Source organism: Nylanderia fulva, unplaced genomic scaffold (genome assembly GCF_048542155.1).
Source record: "Nylanderia fulva isolate GAGA-0341 unplaced genomic scaffold, ASM4854215v1 Scaffold25, whole genome shotgun sequence".
Taxonomy (NCBI): Eukaryota; Metazoa; Arthropoda; class Insecta; order Hymenoptera; family Formicidae; genus Nylanderia; species Nylanderia fulva.
This window is the reverse complement of record NW_028190314.1, coordinates 361,585-381,987: the sequence shown is the minus strand read 5'-3', so window position 1 is coordinate 381,987 and position 20,403 is coordinate 361,585. Positions and strand designations below refer to the sequence as shown.

Below are 20,403 nucleotides of genomic sequence, written 5' to 3'. Positions count from 1 at the left end.
TGGACCAACACACACCCTGAGATTGAATTCTCAATACAAATATCCGTTTAGGTCCTAATTGATCCGCGGACCTAAGGTATAGAGAATCCGAGGGATTCGCGTGCGCGTTAGATGCTCGCACGAGTCGCGTGGAGGAGAGGCAGATATAGGTGGGTTTAGCGGGCAGGCGAGCAAAAGCAAGCAGGCGAGCGAGAGCTGGCAGGCAGGCAGGCAAGCAAGCAGGTGCAACGCTGATGTTGCCTGAGGACTGAAACAGCTGTCGTCTTGCCGTGCCCTACTGCAGGCGCACGCGCCGACCGCATCCGCATTTACATTACCTTGCGTTACCATTCTCTATATCTCTATCTCTCTCTTTCTCTCGGTTTTAATCGGCATCTTCGCGTAACGGTCGTCGATCCCGCGGCGGATGAACGTTTCCTAGAAAAACCGACCCGATCCCGCCCGATGCGTCGCGACGCGACGTGCAGAACGCCCGCGTCTGCTGGTCACGGCACATATCGATCGGTATATCTGTATGTTTCTTCTCCCCCTTTTTCTCCGGCTGGCTGCTGTCCGCTCACGCGAGAGAGCGACAGAGATACCTGCCTATCTACGTACGCGGATGTTTTTTTTTTTTTTTAATTATGCATCGCGCGTCGGATGGGAGGAGTGAGTCCGAAACGATATATTGCGAAAATGTTGCGTACGCAGAATTGTGGACAGACTGATGATTAGACTAATTGTTTGTTTCGAAGGAACGAGACATCCACAGCTTGTACAAGCTATTACAAGGCAAATATGCAATCTACGTAATTTGTTTGATATTATTTTAGGCTCGACAAGATTTCTTTCTCCATCCGATATTATGTAATCTTAAATATTTGTTATGCGTTTTATTCGATATTATTTTTTTATTGCAATCGTTTATATTTTTTATTCCCAAGAATCGTGTTTGAGCGCACGATACGAGAGACGATATATTAAATGCAAATTTCGCGTGTTATATTTTATTTTATCTCTCACTTGTGAATTTTTTAATATGTATATATAAGGGCGTTTTTTATAGTTGTCACCATCGCACCTGTATCCCTCTCTCAGGTTGGGAACTCCAGGTTGGAACGGTTCATTGGCCGGGGGATAACGCATTCCATCCCTCCAAAAGCGGGGAGATGATGGTGAATGAGAGAGAAAGGGGCAGTCCTTGTCAAGGGCTTCCGAGAATAGCCCTTGCTGTGAAAAAGAACGATGAAAGGGGCGTAGGTGCCATTTTACCGTTTTATCGCGGGTCATTTCACCGTGTTTTACGATTGAAGTTCTGTCAATAAAAAAAAAAAAAATTCGGCGACTATACAAGAGTCCTCGAGTAAAGACATAAAAAAAGGTTTTTCCTCGTATTTCGTATTCGCTTATTGGAGGGATAGAATGCTGTCCGGCCAATGAACCAACTCGAAACTTTCTAACGAGGGAGGCCTACAGGTGCAATGGTGGCAGCTGTAAAATCACCCTTACAGGAAACTTCGAAATTCGCGACATATTACTGATATTCGCAAAACGGAGATAAATAAAATCTTTAGACATCGATCTCGTATCAAAACGTGAAATTTAAGATAAAATAAATTGCAAATTTAAAATAAGAATATATAAAGGGAAAAAAAATAATTTTTAACCGTAATTTTTTACAATTTTATATAAAAATTGAAGAAAGCTACTATTTTTTACAGAAAAGAAGAAAATTATGAAATATGTAAAAGAAAGTATCTCAGACGCATTCTCGTTAGAAACATCATTTCGAACATATATATATAGGAGTAATCTCTCTTATCAAATCTAATTTTCGCCGGGAGAAATTAGCAAAATGTGTGCACACAACTGGAGAGAGAACGCTTGCGCGTTCGAACGTAAAGAACGCAAAGTTTGGTAATCGCAAAAATATTCTGCCTCTCTATATCAGCTCTCTGTTCTTTCCGCGTATGTGCTTATCTGCCGCGTTGATCGTGCTGTTACGGTTAACGTATAGCGAAGCATGTGAAATTAACGAAACAAGGTAGCTTATACTTTGTACCGCGAATTTTATGAGCGCGATGGAGTTGTTTTTTTTTTCTAATTATCAGCGCGATATTTTTTCTCGCAAAGATTGGCAAATCATCGAAATAAAGAAGTTCTGAAATCATCTCTCTCTCCACGATGCGTCATCATTTTTTTAGAAAATTGCATATATATCCACGGTTCAAATCGTCTGTACTCGTAACATTACACTTTTTTATGCAGTTGTGAAAAAAAAAAAATGATAAATTATTTATAAATTATAAATCATTATCAACAATTACTCATTTAAACATTTTTACTCGCGATTAATAAATATACTTGAAGAGACGTCATTAGGGGAAATGTGATTAATTATATAATCTCCTCTATGTGCGCTTTTTTAAATATTATTTAAAAAATATTTTACTAATGTGTGTACCAATAGAATACAAACAAATTTCCCTCTCAATAAACTCAGCGAAAATAAATAAAGCACATCTCTATTAAAAAAAAAAAAAAAAAAAAAAAAAGAAGACACATGAAAAATATTTAGTCTCGAATAACTTCTCGCTCCGGAGAACGTTGCTCCCGATTTTGATTAGCTGACAACAATATCCGGGCGTGACCGGTGAAAGGATTAGCGCGGTTGCGTTTCCTAGAAAACTTTCCATGAGAGAATCAAAACGGAGTATCGCGGAGCTACGTGGAAAGCCATTATGCATTATGCAACGTATGGAGGAGTCGCTGCTCGAGAGACTCGAGGACAAAAGGAAAAAAAAAGGGAACACGAATAGCCGATACGCCGTTTATCGTTATCGTCGGTAGCGCGGGCGTCTTTTTTTCTTTTTTTTTCCCTCCTCCTGCTCCTCTTCCTCCTTCGCAAAGTCGTCAAACGAGAATGCGACATAAGCGCATGCATCGGCGTTTCTTATCAGCGCCCGCTCTTGTTTCCCCTGAACGATGATTATGCGAGGCACCGGGACAGGACGGTACTCTCTTCGCAGATATGATACATATTTCTTTTTTCTTCCTTTCCGCGTGAAAGACGACGACAATTCCGTATTCCCTACGATTATGTGTCGCGCGATATCGTGCGCGCTCCTGATTTCGAAATTATTGTGTAACTTGGAAATTATTGGACATGTATACGTTATCCATAACGATACTGTCTATAGTCATCGTTTTTCCCCTCCGAACACGATATCGTTATTATCTATCAAATATTCACTGGCTTTTTTATTACTTGTTTCTCGATTATTAAATTTTTCCTAGTCGATTCTATTTTCTTCAGGGAGTACACGCGCACGCGTTCGTTCTAATAGCGCACTCTCATTCTCTCGGCGCGCACCTTTCGCTTTCCTCGGAGAGACTCGCAGAAAAACTCCGTGCAACCGGCGCGCTCGAACGCGTCATTAAAGGTCGGAGATTCCCAAATCGTACGGGGCAATTTGGCCATAACCGGCGAGCGAGCAGGTGGCCGCGCGGTGTAAACATGGCGAAATATGCCTCCTGGAGGCAACACAATAGCGGGTGTGCATGAGTATCGGCGGTAGCGCGATTCCTCGTGGCTCTTTCGAGACAGACAGAGAGGGAGAGACCGACGCGCCGCGCCGGTTTCCTCAAGCCGGTGAAAAAAGGAAAACCAAGATCACGTGGCATGTGCGGAGTGAAAGCGCGGAGAGCTGTAAGGCTGGATGCGCCTTAGTTAACGATCGGCGTGGCCAATAAAAGAGATGGTAGGAAGGACGCTCCTCATCGGTCATCATAATACGATATATCGCTGCTGCATGCGCTACTATTGCGAAAATCTCGCGGTGCATGGATGCGCTTCATCCAGCGTGCTGTTGCAACTGCGACTCGAATATGGATAATTCGCGTTGCGTCGTCGCAGCATAGAGTGCTCTGATCGAATAAAATAAGGCCGACGCGCGCGCGCGCGCGCGTTGCGTTGGCAATTTCAATCTCTTTCGGCAGACGCGGGGACTTTAATGACTTACAGCGGCGTGTTTGATGAAAGAATAAAGCGTTCCGTAATTGGCGCATCGATAATTAACACACGTCGTAATGATGATTGAATTATAAATTATACCTCTCGGCATGAAATGCAGAATATTTCACATATGCATATTAATCATAATACATAATATTTATAGCAATGAAATTAATTTAATTACATACTGTAGAATTTATAATATATATTATATATATATTATATATTTATTATATTATTTTTATATTATTAATTTATTTTATTTTATCGATTCTCAATATATTTTATAGTTTGTTTTCTCTTTAAGAGATAGAACACATTACACATATACGTGTGTAACAAAATTATATCACAGCAATTTACAAAGATTTAATATACATTAAAAAAATTTTTTATAATTTAAGAAGAATTAATACGTATTATATTTCTCTTTCAATTTTTAATTACGCGCCGTCATTTGATTTCTACGAGTTGAAGGTGCTGAAGATATCTAACAGAAAGAAAGAAAGAGAGAAAGAAGACACATGGAAGAGAAAAAAATGCAGACGCGCGCTTTGCGTCCCTGCGCGTAAGCGAGCAGCGATATTTACATAACAATCGCGGATCACGTAACCGTCTTTGCCTTCTCCCGTTGACGTTTACGTCCGTCGGTCTATCTGTAGGTGTCGCGTACCGATATTCCGTACATATACGCGACTTGGAAAGTCAAGTAAACGCCTCCTCTTGCGCGAATCGCGTTATTTCAGCGCGATACAATCGAAAGTACCAGTCTGACTTGGAGCAAGAAAAGAGGAATCGCGAGTAAGTTCCGTTATTGCATCTACTACGACGAATTTTCATTTTTAACGTAAATATCATTTTCTACATGACAAAGTTTCTTATGATTATTCTACGATTATTATTTACAAAAAAATATATAAAATTATTTAATATATTATACTTATCTATATATTTTATATAATATAAACTTTCCGTATTTTGGAGAGAAACAATGAAAGGAAAATAACTTGAATAGCGTCCCTTTATCATTATCCTGTAAGTTTATGCATATTGTATATATTCACTTAATTCTACACAATAAAATGATATCGATAGACTTCTGAAAATATATCAAATCTGTATATTAATGATGTAATGATATTCATATCGCTATACACGCATATTAGTAGGTATTTAAATTTAATGATCCGATTAATAATTTGATTCGGAGCCGAAAGCGACGGGCTACACGATTATATAGATAAGAGCGTGATTATCGGTTTTAATTGCGTTATAGCGTGATGAAGCGGCAAAACACTTTAGATGAGCTATGCGAACAAAGTCGACTATTCGTGGCGTGTGAGCTTGAACTTGAGATCACATTCCACTTAACGCAGACATATATACATATACATAAGGCTGAGTACGTAATAATACAAGTACAACGTGGCAGATAAGAATTTATCGCGTGGACGAAATCGTTTAATCGCGTTCAAATTTGCAAATAAACGCTACATCATTACGCTACATCGTTGATACTCCGGAGTCAGAGTAACCGATATTCCGCTTGGAAAGGATATGCATACACGAGTATTTTTAATTTACAAAAATTATATCTTGCTTGCGAATATGTGCAAGTAATCCTGAATATTAAAAAAATATTAAAATGCACAAAAATACAATTTCTGCTATTTGTGTCACGAATTTATAAATAGAAGTAGTGCTTTATTTCGATACACTTACTGACTCTCGGAAACTAATATTAATATTCTGAAATATATTTTGAAATATATTTTTCCGTAGTTAATCGCATAATGTCTGTCATTAAAAGAAAGCTTAGTTGGTCAAGGACTCTCGTAATAGTGACACACGCAATGATGTAGCGGCAGAAATCAATAATCTATGACAGGATAAGGGTGACCTAAGCCACCCCTATTCGATATCTCGCATAAAAGTTATGATAACTCTCTACATTGCGCTTATAAGAGCTTATCCCTCGCGATGACTCTGAAGCGAGCATTAATGAAAGTAACGAGAAGAAAAAAAAAAATTAAATGAAAATTAAAAACTCATGATTAATCGCGATTAGAGTGCCTTACTCCGATCGCGCTATAAGACCTCACTTAGTCATATGAGATAGATAAAATACATGAATATATACCATATATACACCGGACTTTCTCGCGTAGGAACATCATTAAGGCTCTTTCATCGCGTTCGATCCATCAACGCGAGCGACCTGGCGGATCGCTAAAAGAAATTAGAATAACGCGACGTAGTCATTTCCAACCCTGTCCATCGAGGACACAATTCGAGGAAAGAAATAACGAGAGAGAGAGAGAAGGTATATTTTCCGAGGATATTAGATGTCCCGGGGACGATTCATCGCGATGACGCGAAAAGGGTGGTAAACTCGGAAGAGGGAAGGAAGGAGTGGCGTGGACAACAACCGGCGGCAATATCCCGGGATAAAATTGATTCCCGTATGTGTGATGGCGCATCAATGGCCCCAAACAAATCGTCAAAGTGATTTTATGTTGTGGCCGGTATCGCGATGGCAACCGGCCCCGGCCATCATGGTAACGCCGCTGGCTCACATTCGGGGGCTTTAATTCACAAACGTGTATATACGAACGTCTCTATGTAGCCCCTTGTAGCCCCTTTATTTAGAGACAGCCAGAATGTGGAGAACAGTGTACATTTATTTTTCCGCCGTTCTCTCTCTCGCCCTCTCGCGAAGGAGGGCGCTCGAGAAAGGGCTGAAAAGGGAAGCGAGAGCGACGAAAAAGGGGGCGTACGAGATTGTGAGGGAGAGGAGAAAAAGGGGTGAGAGAAAAGGAAAGAACCAGGTGGGTGGAAATGAGGGGGAAAAGCGCTGCGGAGAGGGATGGCGAGGGTGAGGGATGGAGGGAAAAAAAAAGAAAGGAGAGCGAGCTGCTACACCCCACGTGTGTGTTTCTCCAGGCGTCGCCATGACGACCCTTCGGCGGTTCGTTACAGTAATGGGTTGGGAGAACCAGCGCCGGGAGGCGCGCGCTCGAGTCTCCCACGCTTGTCGGGGACACCTGCTTCAACCGCGATTATCCCGTTGAAAGAGACCGAGAGACAGCTCTATCGGGCGAGAGATTTCGCTCGATCTGTATTTACCATTTTTTCTTATTACTATATACTATTTCGCGTCTTTACACTCGCGCGTGTTATAACCCTTGATGAATCTGGTCCCTTGAACCGCCGCTATTTTTAGACTAAAAATCAGCCATTACATTAATCGGAGCGTTAATAGAAATGATGAAAGCTACATATATGGAAGATATTTTTTAAACATTTTTGTTCCTTTTATTTTACCCGCGTTATAACCCTTGATGGATCTGGTCCCTTGAACCGGCGTATTTTTAGACTGTAAAAAATGATCTATTGCATTAATCGGAGCGTTAATAGAAATTATGAAAGCTACATATATGGAAGATATTTTTTAAACATTTTTGTTCCTCTTATTTTATCCGCGTTACAGCCCTTGATGGATCTGGTCCCTTCAACCGGCGTATTTTTAGACCGTAAAAAATGATCTATTGCATTAATCGAAGCGTTAATAGAAATTATGAAAGCTACATATATGGAAGATATTTTTTAAACATTTTTGTTCCTCTTATTTTATCCGTGTTACAGCCCTTGATGGATCTGGTCCCTTGAACCGGCGTATTTTTAGACTGTAAAAAATGATCTATTGCATTAATCGAAGCGTTAATAGAAATTATGAAAGCTACATATATGGAAGATATTTTTTAAACATTTTTGTTCCTCTTATTTTACCCGCGTTACAGCCCTTGATGGATCTGGTCCCTTGAACCGGCGTATTTTGAGACTGTAAAAAATTATCCATTACATTAATCGGAGCGTTAATAGAAATGATGAAAGCTACATATATGGAAGATATTTTTTAAACATTTTTGTTTCTCTTATTTTACCCGCGTTACACCCCTTGATGGATCTGGTCCCTTGAACCGGCGTATTTTTAGACTGTAAAAAATTATCCATTACATTAATCGAAGCGTTAATAGAAATGATGAAAGCTACATATATGGAAGATATTTTTTAAACATTTTTGTTCCTCTTATTTTACTTATATATGAATCTGCCGACTTTTCCTCGATAGTAAATCTGATCGCAATCGCTGTAATAAACTCACGTAGCATTGTTGTTGGAACATATGTTACCGCGAGCCGCTCGATTCGCGTGTGAGGAAAGTTTTCTCCGCTTTTAATAAAATTTCCACGGTTACGAGAGTGATTATCTTACATAAAAAATCCAAATTACTATTTTTTGTCAAACAAATGAATTAGAGATTGAAAGATAACCTTTTTTTTCAGACGAGAAAATTATTACTACTCTCTCTCTCACTCTTTCTCTGTTTCTCTCTATTAAAGCAAGATTATTTATAGCATTAACTTTTCGTAGAAAATTTATATTTGGAAAATTGCCAATAAAAACTTATAAGGTCAGAGTTTCTTCCGAAACTCGTGATGATGACGAAGTAGCGTGAATATTTTTTTTGCAGACGCTAATGCGGAAATCCATGATCGAAGTAGCGACATGAAAATCTCGCGTGACAATTTTTATCTGAAATCGCGTTCACTGCCATTATATCCGAAACGTGAGCTCGTGCGAGAAGTTGTAGGAAGATAACTTCTCACACACCGTTAGACTGTAAAAATTGTCTCCCTGTACTGATAATAAATATCGGTGGAAAAACGTTTACGCGCGTTTTACTACGCGTTTTTCTTAAGCTGGAAATAAATTGCGCCGATTTGCACCGAATCTAATTGATTGAGCTCTCTGCAATAAAATTTTCTCGCGTTTTTATATTTACGAGAAGTAGGAAAAATATTTATATTCTCTATATATAATTTTATATTTTACATATATATTTTTTATATATAATTATATTCTAAATATAATTTTATTATTTAAATCTTAATTAATTAGAATCAATTTAATTAAGCTGTATATAAGTATAATTAGAGCACAGTTAATATAATCACTTATACTTTTCTTTCTTAGAGAAGAGAAAATGGGGGGATATAACTAATTATTCTAATTACTTTACGTAACGTGTCGTTATATATAAGAGCCCTCTATCTTGTATTTTCTAATTTATCACTCTTCTCTCCCGTTACATTTTACCTCTCGCGCAATTACTCGAAAACGGTCGAGTATCGCGATCTCGACGCGACGCAAATAAAGTTAGCATATCGTCAACCACCGTTACAAAAGTCGCTTCCTGACGTCGTCGTCGTTGCTCGCGATTACGTTCAAACGCAGCGGTAACGAAATGGATTCGCGGCTGGCCAAAGTGGGACAACGTCTCTGGATGGGCACGCGAAAAGCCGACTTCCGGTCTCTCTCTACGCACTCCTTCAAAGAGACGCACGTTGTTCGCCACCTCTCGGGTCGATCCCTCGTTATATCTGTATTCCTTTTCTTCTTTTTTTTTCTTTTTTTTTTGCGCGATGCTGATGCCGTGTCTCGTTGCCGAGTTCTCGGCTCGGCCTTTCCCACACGTGGGATTGTTTACAGTGACCTCTGACTCCGTTCGGCGCGCACGTCGCAACATCATCGTTACATTCACGCAAATAGCCGCCCGATACTCGAGGCTAATCAGGATTGGCGTTTTTTCTCTGCCCTTGCCTTATGAATCCGCATGAATATTAATCAGTCGCCGCGCGAGCTCGATCATTCATTGATCTCCGGGGTCGCCCAGGATGCTCTCTACGTTGCTCTGATTATAGTCGATGTCTGTGCAATGTCCGCTTATATCGCGAGAATTTTCAAGCTTTATTTATTGAATTTATTTTTCTATATATTTATATATATTTTATATATATACACATATATATATTTTTTTTTCTTATTTCAAAATACACGTGTCGATATGATAATTGTAGCAATTTATGAGTAAAGAGAACGTGTAGCGATATAAGTGACTCATATATATATCTTATTGCATATTTATTTTTTGCATATTTTTTTACAAGACAACGTCTATTCGAGACGATCTTTTAATTTTACTTGTTATAAATATTTTGTATACGTCATATACTTTTTCAAATATTTTTCGGTATTAAGTAGATTATAATTCAAGTATATTCTCACGGTTTGATAAGACGTGCGTAAGCAGTTAGCAAACCAAGAAATGCTGATTTGCTTATTGTTTACGTCTTCCGCTTACGTTTTTCCATTTGCCATGGCCTTTACACACGACATGGAATTATATAGTATATGGAATTACAAACAGAATTCTGCTTCGAATTCTATCGCAAATTACAGATCATCTAAAAATTGGACTTTAAACGTTAGCGTTTTATAAGTGCGCCGCGGATAAAATTTATTGAGAAAATTGTGATTAAAATTTAATACGTGTTGAAATATTCTGAAGTCAATCAAAATGTAAAAATTCTATGATTTACATGCGTGACGCATGTCATTTTTCTCTCGGTCTCTAGATAGTCGTGAAATATATATTTTTCGTATCACACACACACACACACACACAATACCCGCACGTGCGCGCAGAAACGGAGACCACACATTTATGTGAACATGCAGTATTTAAGGATCAAGCGTATGCAAAATAGTCTGTTACCACGCAGATAGCCTGTCGCGTCACAGGGCAGCACACCGGACGTTCGGTCTGCAAATTTATGTTAATCGGAACGTATCAGTGGTTCTGGAAGCTTAAACAGACCAACGGCGACATTTAGCTTTATTTTGTTTCAATGACTAACAATGAGAACGCGTAAGCATTGCGCGATGCTGCACGAATGCCGATAACATTCTATGTTTATGTGCATATTAGTGCGCCTCTAATCTTATATTCCGAGGAAAAATTGTTTCGCTTTAAGCAAGAATTAGCCTACTATGCAAAATTAAGCAATAGTTTAAGAATAAATTATGCCTCGTTCTTTTTTAACATAGATATTTCATTTGATTGATTATTTGAGAGTCTTCAATTTCGAATTTTCAAAAACATATTAACAAAATATATAATCACGAAATAGAATCAATATCGTTTTGTTGAACAATTTTGTCGGCAAACTGCAGGTATTAAAAAAATATTAACATTATTATTTTTAATAATCTCGCGCTCTCTTATAAAAATATGTCTCGTAAGATATGAAAGATCGCGACTCAAAAAATTTTTCTCACACTAATTTACTGATAAAACCTAAAGATTGACTCAAAAAATTCTTCTCACACTGATTTACTGATGCAACCTAAAGATCGAACTTAAAAGATACCGTTAGTGGTCCTTTCTTTTTATCACCATAGATATAATATTTATCGTCTGCAGATATTTTTAACAATAAGTCAATTCTATCATCTGTACCATATCTGACTATGAAACACAAATCTAAAACTGCGTTCAGGAAGCACCTTTTTGAGTGTCCTTGTTTAACTTTCAATAATATAGATAGTATGATGCTATAGCGCTCCCCTAACGCAGGAATATTCGTGTTTTTTTACGAAAGATATATAAATGAAAGTTATTATTATAAAACAGATGCAAAATTTTTTTGGTCATTAAAAATTATCTAATAAATCTATATAATAAAATAATAATAATAATCTCTCTCTTTATAAGCCGAAAAATTTAACACTAAAGACCATTTTATAAATGCTCCTTGGTCCATGAATCGTTCATAAATCGTGTTCTCGCAATTTTCACACGCTTTCATCGGTCCTCGGGATGAAATCTGAAGCGGTCGTCATCGGTCCGAAGAGAATCATATCAGGTAAATAAAATTCTCTCTCATGGGAGAAAAATCTCCGAGATCCCAGAGAAGGGATTGCGAGATATTCTAATTCCAAATCATCGAGTGACCCGAGCGAATGGTCAACTTTCTTCATTCCCATGAACGCGTTGGCTACCTGAGAATACTTTTTTCCGTTTACGATGCGGCCGGTAACGAAAATTTACCTGGACAATGTCCGTCGCGGCGAAGGAGGGAGAAAAGACGGACCTATTTAAATCAGGTCGAAAAAATCCGTTAGGCATAAGTGACCTTCTTCGTGGCCAGCTCGATGTATTCTGACGAACGTGGCCGGCGCGATGGCGGTCTGGGAAAAACTATGCTCTAATAGATTCTCGGACGTTTGCTCGGCCGTTGAGGGATGCGCTAAGGTGTCCACACCTGGACGAGGCTGCCGGCCGATATTGATATTCCTTATGTCCGGTACGGTTTCGTTAACTGGAGCAACGGATCGTTTCTTCCCTCTCCCTCTTCTTTCTCCCCCGTCACAGTTGACTAACCGCGATGGTATATATCGTTATACCTTTAGACCGAAAGCCATCATAAGATTAAAAAAATAGAAGAACTCGTTTTAAGCATCGTTACGGTTTGAAAAAAAAATTTTTCTTATAAATAATATCCGCGAGAAATATAATTATTGCGCAATTAACCGCAAATTGACGGATTGAAATTAATGAAAAGACAGCTTACTTTCTTTAAGCTTTTTATTTAGGCAAAGTAGAAAAAAAACGAATATTTATATAATGGCGATTTTATTCAAGACCACATATACACACACACGCATGTAATTTTCTCAAGCATGTGGAGAGAGAAATTTTGCTTCGAGCAGTAGATTACGAACGATGACACCTGAATTATGCAAGTTGCTCGACGCTTGCATGGTGGGTTTGACCGTTGAAATATCCGACAAATTTCCGTTGGTCAAACTTGACATTAACTAGAGCATCGCGCATGCAAGGCCCCACCACTTTTCTTAGAGACCAGCGAGACGATTGGATCAGCGAAGACTACGAAATATTTTTATCCGAAGACTGGTATAGAAGAGAATATAGTACAGGATAACACACATCCAGGATATTACGAGCACTACCAACATCTAGAGTAACACTAACATATCCGACAAGTTTGTCGTAGACGCGCTCATCCTTGGACGAAGCGTTGGAAAATTTATTTATATTACAAAAAATTGTAAGAAATTTTGAAAAAGAAAATTATATTGAAATATTTATAAAAAAAAAGAAACGCGCATTTTTATAATGTATTATCGTTTTTATATATTTTCAATGCATTAATATATGCAACTATTTTATTATAATTGCATATATATATTTTATCTAAAAGTTTTCACAATTTTATTTCTCACTATTGCTTTTACGTAAAATCTGTAAACTGAAAATTCTTTGATTCAGGAAATAATTATAGATAGATTATTATTCATAGATGTATCGACGTGACGTAGTGTCGTGTTAGAGTTTCTCGAAGATCCTTGAAAAAATTGAAGTCATCGAAATGATATCACTTTTATTTATCGAAATTTAATGTTAGCACGATAGAAGACCTACATTTATTCGGGCTACTTTGGGATAGATTATCAGAAGTCATTGAAAATAGGATGTTAATCTGTAAGAATTTTAACGTATAATTATTTTGAGCCGATATGACATTTCAGATAACAGTTTCTACAAATAAGGAGCAAAAAATGACAATTAATGCTAAATGATGTCATAATAATATAGTGTTGTAGATGTAAAAATTTGTGTATAATATCGTTGTAGGTTTTTCCCCGGATAATATAAGAATTCGCGAGTTACGCGTATCTCCCCAGATCGTTAAAAGCGCTCTCATCATAAGAATCGTAAAATTGCTGTCACTATTTTTATTTCTCTCGTAAAACGGTTCGCTCGATAAAAGACACTCGCGCTACCGTTATATAACGATATATACGCGCGCTCATGGAGGTCTTTTTTTATCATTCGAAAGATATTTATGAGGCCTTTTCTCATCGATGGCGTCGACTGCGTCTTAATTTCTCGATAATATACATTTTGTTTCGGAAAATTGGAAAGATAATGTAACAAAAATTTGCAATTATTATGAACCAACTTTTCCTCTCTTCGCAGATATTTTCCTTGAATTAATCTGCAATTTAAATCTTCGAAGTTTGCATTAATTTTCACAACTTAAACGATATTAAATTTTCGTTTTTTTTTATTTTAATCAAATCAGCTTAAATATGTTAGATTTTATAAATATAAAAAACCTAATATGTATATTCACAAACTGATCTAATATATTTTACGAAGATTTCAAAAATAATTCTGCTAATAATATACAGTGCTTCTTTAGAAGACTAATTTATCATTTAATTTTATTGTATAAAAATGATAATTATCAAATATTTACAGTCTTGTTTTATCAATTTTATCCTTGAAATTCATAAAGGCTATGACTAACCAGACTAACTAAAATTCATGCGTCACTTTTTGCAAAATTGAACATACATATATGAATTATACGCGAATTGCGAATATATATACAATGCAAATTTAGCTCTATAGATATTAGATGCGCAATATGTTGGATGCATCGGTGTTTCACGCTCACGATGTGAAAAATTAGGTGACATTAGGACATCGTAACGGTCTTCGTTTTCGCAGTCCCTCTCCGAGTGGTGCAAAATGTTCAAACACACCAATCGCCGGGCAGAGCAACGGAACGTCACGACACGACGCCGCCGAAAGACACGTGCGTCATATTTTATCGTCGAGCTTTCCTCGTGCCGCGCCCAGGGTCTTAGGACCTAGAGTAAAGGACGCTTCGGGATGGACCCGCGAAAAGGGTTACGTGTACCTGCGCGACCCTTCGATCGGGGCTGCTGCCCCGATTCCGTCCGTTCTGACCTGCGAACCTGAGGACCGCTCTCAACAATCCCTTTAATTCGCCAGGTTCAAGCTGATCCTGCGGGAAACAGGTTTTCCACGTAACCCTCGGTAACGAGCAGGTAGAGGCGCAAGCGCGAATATTTACGCGATCCCGAAGGATCGTGCAGGTATACGACCTCTGACCGGCCGGACCTTCCCTCGTCCGTAACCTTGATCCACCTGGTCACAAGGGTAGACCGGTCCAAGGTTTTAGAACGACGTGCGCTTCATTTTCGCGTAGAACGGTTAGAAAAGGGATTAACGAATTGTAGAATTAGAAAAGAAGGACACGGATTTAAATAGGGACTCTCTTCAATAATTATTCAGCTTATGCACTTGTATTATTTTTGCGAAAGAATATGAAAGGTGCTTGGAAAACAAGGGATTTTAGAAAAGTTTTTGGAAAAATTTATAATTAGTAACTTGAATTGTGGTCTTTTTATGATAAAAACTATATTAAAAAATATTACACATTATATTGATTGACGCAATGGATTCTTTTTTGTATGAATTTTTATTTAGAAGATTAAAATAAAATGTGAAAATGTTCACTTGTGACTATTATGGTGAAGATAAAATAAGACTTACAAGAAGAACGATTATTTTCCTCGAACAATTTCGTGATGTAGTTGAAGCCGTCCGTTTCTGGAAGTAAGTCGCGGTCGAATGTCCTCATCGACCGGACGTGTGCACGGTTAGATCGTTGAGAAAAAAAAGGAAAAGATAAAGACGATTTCCGTCTGTCCATTGTAGAAGACTTTGGTTTGTTTTTATAGTTGTTTCCGTTTTGAGACCAAGACGCACACAGGTATAGAAGTTGATATAATAATAATGGGGTTGTGCACATCCGAGAAAAGGGTGTGAAATTTCTGCTTCGTCGGGAATCAAGAGGCATAGCTTATTGTTTCGTACAAAAAAATATTGATTGTTTCTCTCACGTGATGTCGGTCAGTCAAAAATTAATTGATAAAAAATAACTATATTTTAAGGTTCCTCCAGCTTTGCATTCATGTGCTCCTCCAAATGTAAAATAAATAAAATATGATTCTAATGTTTTTTCCGCTCGTTCTCAGGTTCAGTTAGATTTTTCAATATAATGCATGTATTCGGACAAATTTTAAAGTGTACTCAAACATCTAAAAAATTACTCTCTCTCTTGAAGTGTACTATGTTTTGTATTATTATCAAATGTTATCTAATTCTGAAAGTATTGGTCTAATATATTACATATATTAGATTTAGATTTTATTATTATATGAAAGAATATATTAATGTAAAACACTGTAATTAGCACAACATTCTATATAATCCATACATATACCTATACATTTATATATAATTTATTTGAACACACATACACATACAGACAAGCATATAGGATTCTATTGTTAAATTCTAGGCGATGACATTTATTGGAGTCTAATATAGCATTCTTAATATGTGCATACTTGAGTAGGATTTATTTCTCACAAAGTCGTCTTTCTGCAACGAGATGAAAGACTTAGCAAACACACTGCAGGAAGCTGCGCAAGCGTAACGTCCTTGCTCTTCATTGGCCTCGTAATGCTGACCAATGAAAGTAAGGATATCCCTACCCAGTTTAAGATCTCCATCAATGGTCCAGCCTTCGTCTGGTCTCAATTGCTGTATCAATGCGATATATTACTATATGCGCATTCCTTTTGCATTATTATTGCACCGGGTCTCCAGTTCTTTGCAATTAGTGAAGAGTCCCTGCTTGTTATTTTAATTTTATAAATAACTTTTTCTCCCAAATAACGTTCATTAATTTTATAAAATGATTAGCGTTCTAAGAAATCATTTTTAATATATCTTTGACAATTCGACAAATAACATAGTATTTTGCTACTAGAAAGAGCAAACCCAACTGTTCTATCTAATTGCTTTTTTATAAAAAAATTCAAGGGTTCTTAATTCTTCAAGATATACTTTACACGGTTCTCTAATTTTTTTTAATAAAATGACATTTCTATTTATTTATTTTTTGTTCGATAGAATATACATTAAAACGACTAGTTTAGATAAAAAAAAAGAAATTAAAAACGGCATTAATTTTTTTAAATATATGCCGATTTATAAAACGCGTCGCTTATTTACGATACTGACTTTCATGAGTGAATTATATATTCGCGGAAGATTGGAGATTTACGTAGAAGATTGACATACCAGGCACCTTTGCATATTACGCTTCTTCGACGACCTTACTTACTAATGAAGTTGCGCTCATCGGCGTCGAGGCAACACACGATGTCTTTATCACGCTGGACGATAAGGCGAAAAGTATCAATGGTTATAGATGTCATTTATGGTAATTTGCAGGCTGCCACTGTCAGCACAGCGCTCTTAAACAGAAAATATTTCGCATTGAAAGAACAAACATTATTTATATTGCATAAAAAGTTTATATTATAAAGAAATTAATAATAATTAATATTAAATCGAATATATTACGATCACACATTTTATTATATAGAGCAAATGAATTTTCAAAGCTTTTTCGAGCAAAGAAACAAAACATTAAAAAATATAATTTCTATAAAATTAGATTTTTACGATTATTTGTTATATATCGTCATATTAAAGTTATCGGTAAAATTAAAATTTTATATAGGATACTATATATGTAATATATAAAGTACACGCAATTATAATTATTCGTATTTCTGGAAACAATTTCTCATTTTTTCGTTTGCAATTTTCGAACCATTCCCGAACTTCTATGCGTGATAATTCGAAGTATTCCCGGGACTGTCAGTCCCGGGATACATAAGTCATGATCTAGAATTCAGCGCGCACTATTTTGCATGCAGAGAAACACAATGACTTTCAGTCGTATAATTGCCGCGTAAGTAATGGTCGACTGCGCTTATCGTCGCGATGATAATAAATGCGAAGGATGACGCTGCTGCTTGATACGATCTATGACTAGGCCTCTCTTGTTTCAAGATATAAGGCAACAAACGAAAATATAGATTTCTCGTAATAGCAAATAAATTACAACTCATCAGTTGACTTGTTAATCATTAATTAATAATATAAATATATCGAAGCTCCCTATATATTGAAATTTATTTTCCAATAACATATTGCGAAGAGGCGCAACGATATATTTTTCGAGATATTTTTCGATAACGAGAAAAATATCTCGTATTTAAAAAGTCGACGCATCTTTCCAATCCGCCGCATATATTAAAATTGTCTCTGATCATGGACATTTACCTCTTTCCCTCTTTGCAATCATTTGCTCTTTTTGAATAAACACTGGAATTTATTTGCATATTTAACATACAATTTTTTTTTAATTAAATTTAAAAAAATTAAAAGAGAACAAAAAAAAATAAGAGATAAAAAAATTTTTATTATACCCAAATGGAAAAAAATTCTGCGGCCGCCCATGATTCTGATATAGATTTCCAAAAATATATATTTCAGTTAAATAGAATTTCTCGAGGCAGCATTATCGCTGAACTTTCGTAATACTGCATCGTCTTGCGAGTCGCACAGTATTGTTAATGAGCCGCGTATTGTAGGAACGATAATGCAGAAACAAACGTAAGTGGATGAGTCCGCTCTCCGATAATCGCGTCTTCCGTTGGCCCCATTAGTCGTCTTGTTAGTAGCTTATTCCACTCTCGTTTATTTACTTGCCAGCGCGATGCAATTACGTGTAATTTGCGCATTCGCTGTCTCTCGAAATTTCCAATACGATATATATCATAAAATTACGAGACCGCGGTCGGAATTTTCCTAGAGTCTTTCTAACATTTTTTCTTCTTCTTTCTACTTTAGTTATTTATAAAATATACTAGGCATTCGATTGTCGCTGTTATAATTTGCGTAATTCCGTTTAATCGTTTAAAAACATTGGATACTATATTGAAATTCTTTATATCGCTACGTTACTCGACTAATAACTTATTTAAAAAAAATGAAAAAAATGAAATTGACGCTAATTCTCCGGATATAATTTAACTCACGTAGACGTAATAGCATGTAATTGAAATATAATTTATAAATAATCATAGTGTTTATCAAAAGAAGTGCTTAATTTACAAATAATAATGCGACGTGACGCACATTGAACGAAAACGCTTTGGCTGTTTCGCTCTTGTCTGTGTATGAATCTTATTATATTTGCATACAATATGCGAATAGTAAATAGCACGACTTAGCAAAGATCACGAGTGCTTCAAAATAGAATAACAGATAAATTATTATTATATTTTAAAAATATATTATAAAAAAATTATAGAAGTATATTAGAAAATAATTCATGAATTATAATATTATTATATTTTAATAATATATTATAAAAAATTATAGAAGTACAATATATTATAAAAAATTATAGAAGTACAATATATTAGAAAATAATTCATGAATTATATCGAATTTATTTTTAATTAAACTCTCTACGCTTTCATCTGCTAATAAACGATTTATCCGTATAAAAAATGGGTCGCGATTTCCGACGCTCATCTTTCACGAACGTCTCTCCGAGCTTGCCAGTTGGAATGTACGTTAAACGATAACGACGTCGAGAAAAGGGGTTGTGGTCTCGGTGGTGAAAAGAGTTGGCCCAGATTTAAGGGCGAGGAATCCGGCCTGCGATTGGCCGATAACTAGAGCGAGACCTGATTAAGGGGTGGATCTCGGAGAGATTCTCTCCGAATCTCGCGTCCCTCGCGAGGATATTCTTCCTCTATTATGACGCGACTCGAAATTCTAGACCAACGGCCGCGTCCGAGCACTCCTGAATCTCCGATTATGGTAACTGGTACTTGGAATTCAGATCGTTTCTGGACACGGTCCAGGAATGTGCAAGGCGCTCACGTACGAAGTAACGGTGAAACGATCGAACGCCCGAGAGAGGAATCCCTCGTTTCGGGCTTTTGTCATCCGGAAAACGCGCTTTTCACTCCTTCTCGCGCCGACATTCATCTTAACACGATCGATTGCAGGTCCAAGACTGGCGACGATGGCCCAACTGCGGAGGTCGAATCATGTGGAGCAAACCACGGGAGAAATGGGTGAGTGTATGTACATTCATATATATACATATATACGCTGCATGATGCTTTTTTATATGCGACGCGCATGTTTGCCCGCTCATGGTGCTTGGTAATATATGGAAATTAGATTATGTGTATATCGTGCCTGGAAAATTTCAATATTGTTTTTTATCGTACCCTGAGAAAAGAAAATTTCTACACTCGGTTCAATCTTTCAATTTAATTATTTTATTATAATTGAACATATATCAGCACTTTAGTCAAATATATGTTTTACTAGATGTTTTATTTAAATATTTATTTGTGTTCGATTAACAAAATAATATTTAGTTGAAAGGTTTAGTCAAGTTAACAATTTTTTTTCAGTGTACGTTGACGAATTAATAAGCGATAAACTTACTTAAAATATTGCTTTATGGGAAATATGTTGAAAATATTGATATCTCTCGATTGATAGAGATCAATATTTGAAATTTTTGAAGATGCGTAAGCGCATTTTTTTCTGAAAATGAAAATTTCTTATTAGAGTTTATCTTATTATTTTCGTTGTAATTAATAAGACATTATAGGACCATTATTCGAGATTCATTCTATATTTGCGGGCGCGCAGCTGATAAGATTAAAAAACATCACATCCTTAATATTACTTTCACTTAAAATAGATACAA

General features: G+C 36.7%; 1 protein-coding gene and 1 long non-coding RNA gene across 2 annotated transcripts in view; one reads left to right on the top strand and one right to left on the bottom strand.

The window, feature by feature from the left end:
* Positions 1–20,403, top strand: part of LOC114944622 (uncharacterized) — a 109,284-nt gene that overhangs the window by 31,694 nt on the left and 57,187 nt on the right. The window contains exon 2 of the mRNA XM_029320623.2: positions 19,685–19,753. Coding sequence (XP_029176456.1) covers positions 19,702–19,753 — 52 coding nt within the window. The 5' untranslated portion in view covers positions 19,685–19,701. The remainder of the gene's footprint in view (positions 1–19,684; positions 19,754–20,403) is intronic.
* LOC114944895 (uncharacterized) lies at positions 16,027–17,095 on the bottom strand. Its single transcript, XR_003822303.1, has 3 exons — positions 16,890–17,095; positions 16,298–16,436; positions 16,027–16,184 (listed from the first exon to the last, which is right to left on the bottom strand). It is a non-coding gene; the product is annotated as an uncharacterized LOC114944895 (long non-coding RNA).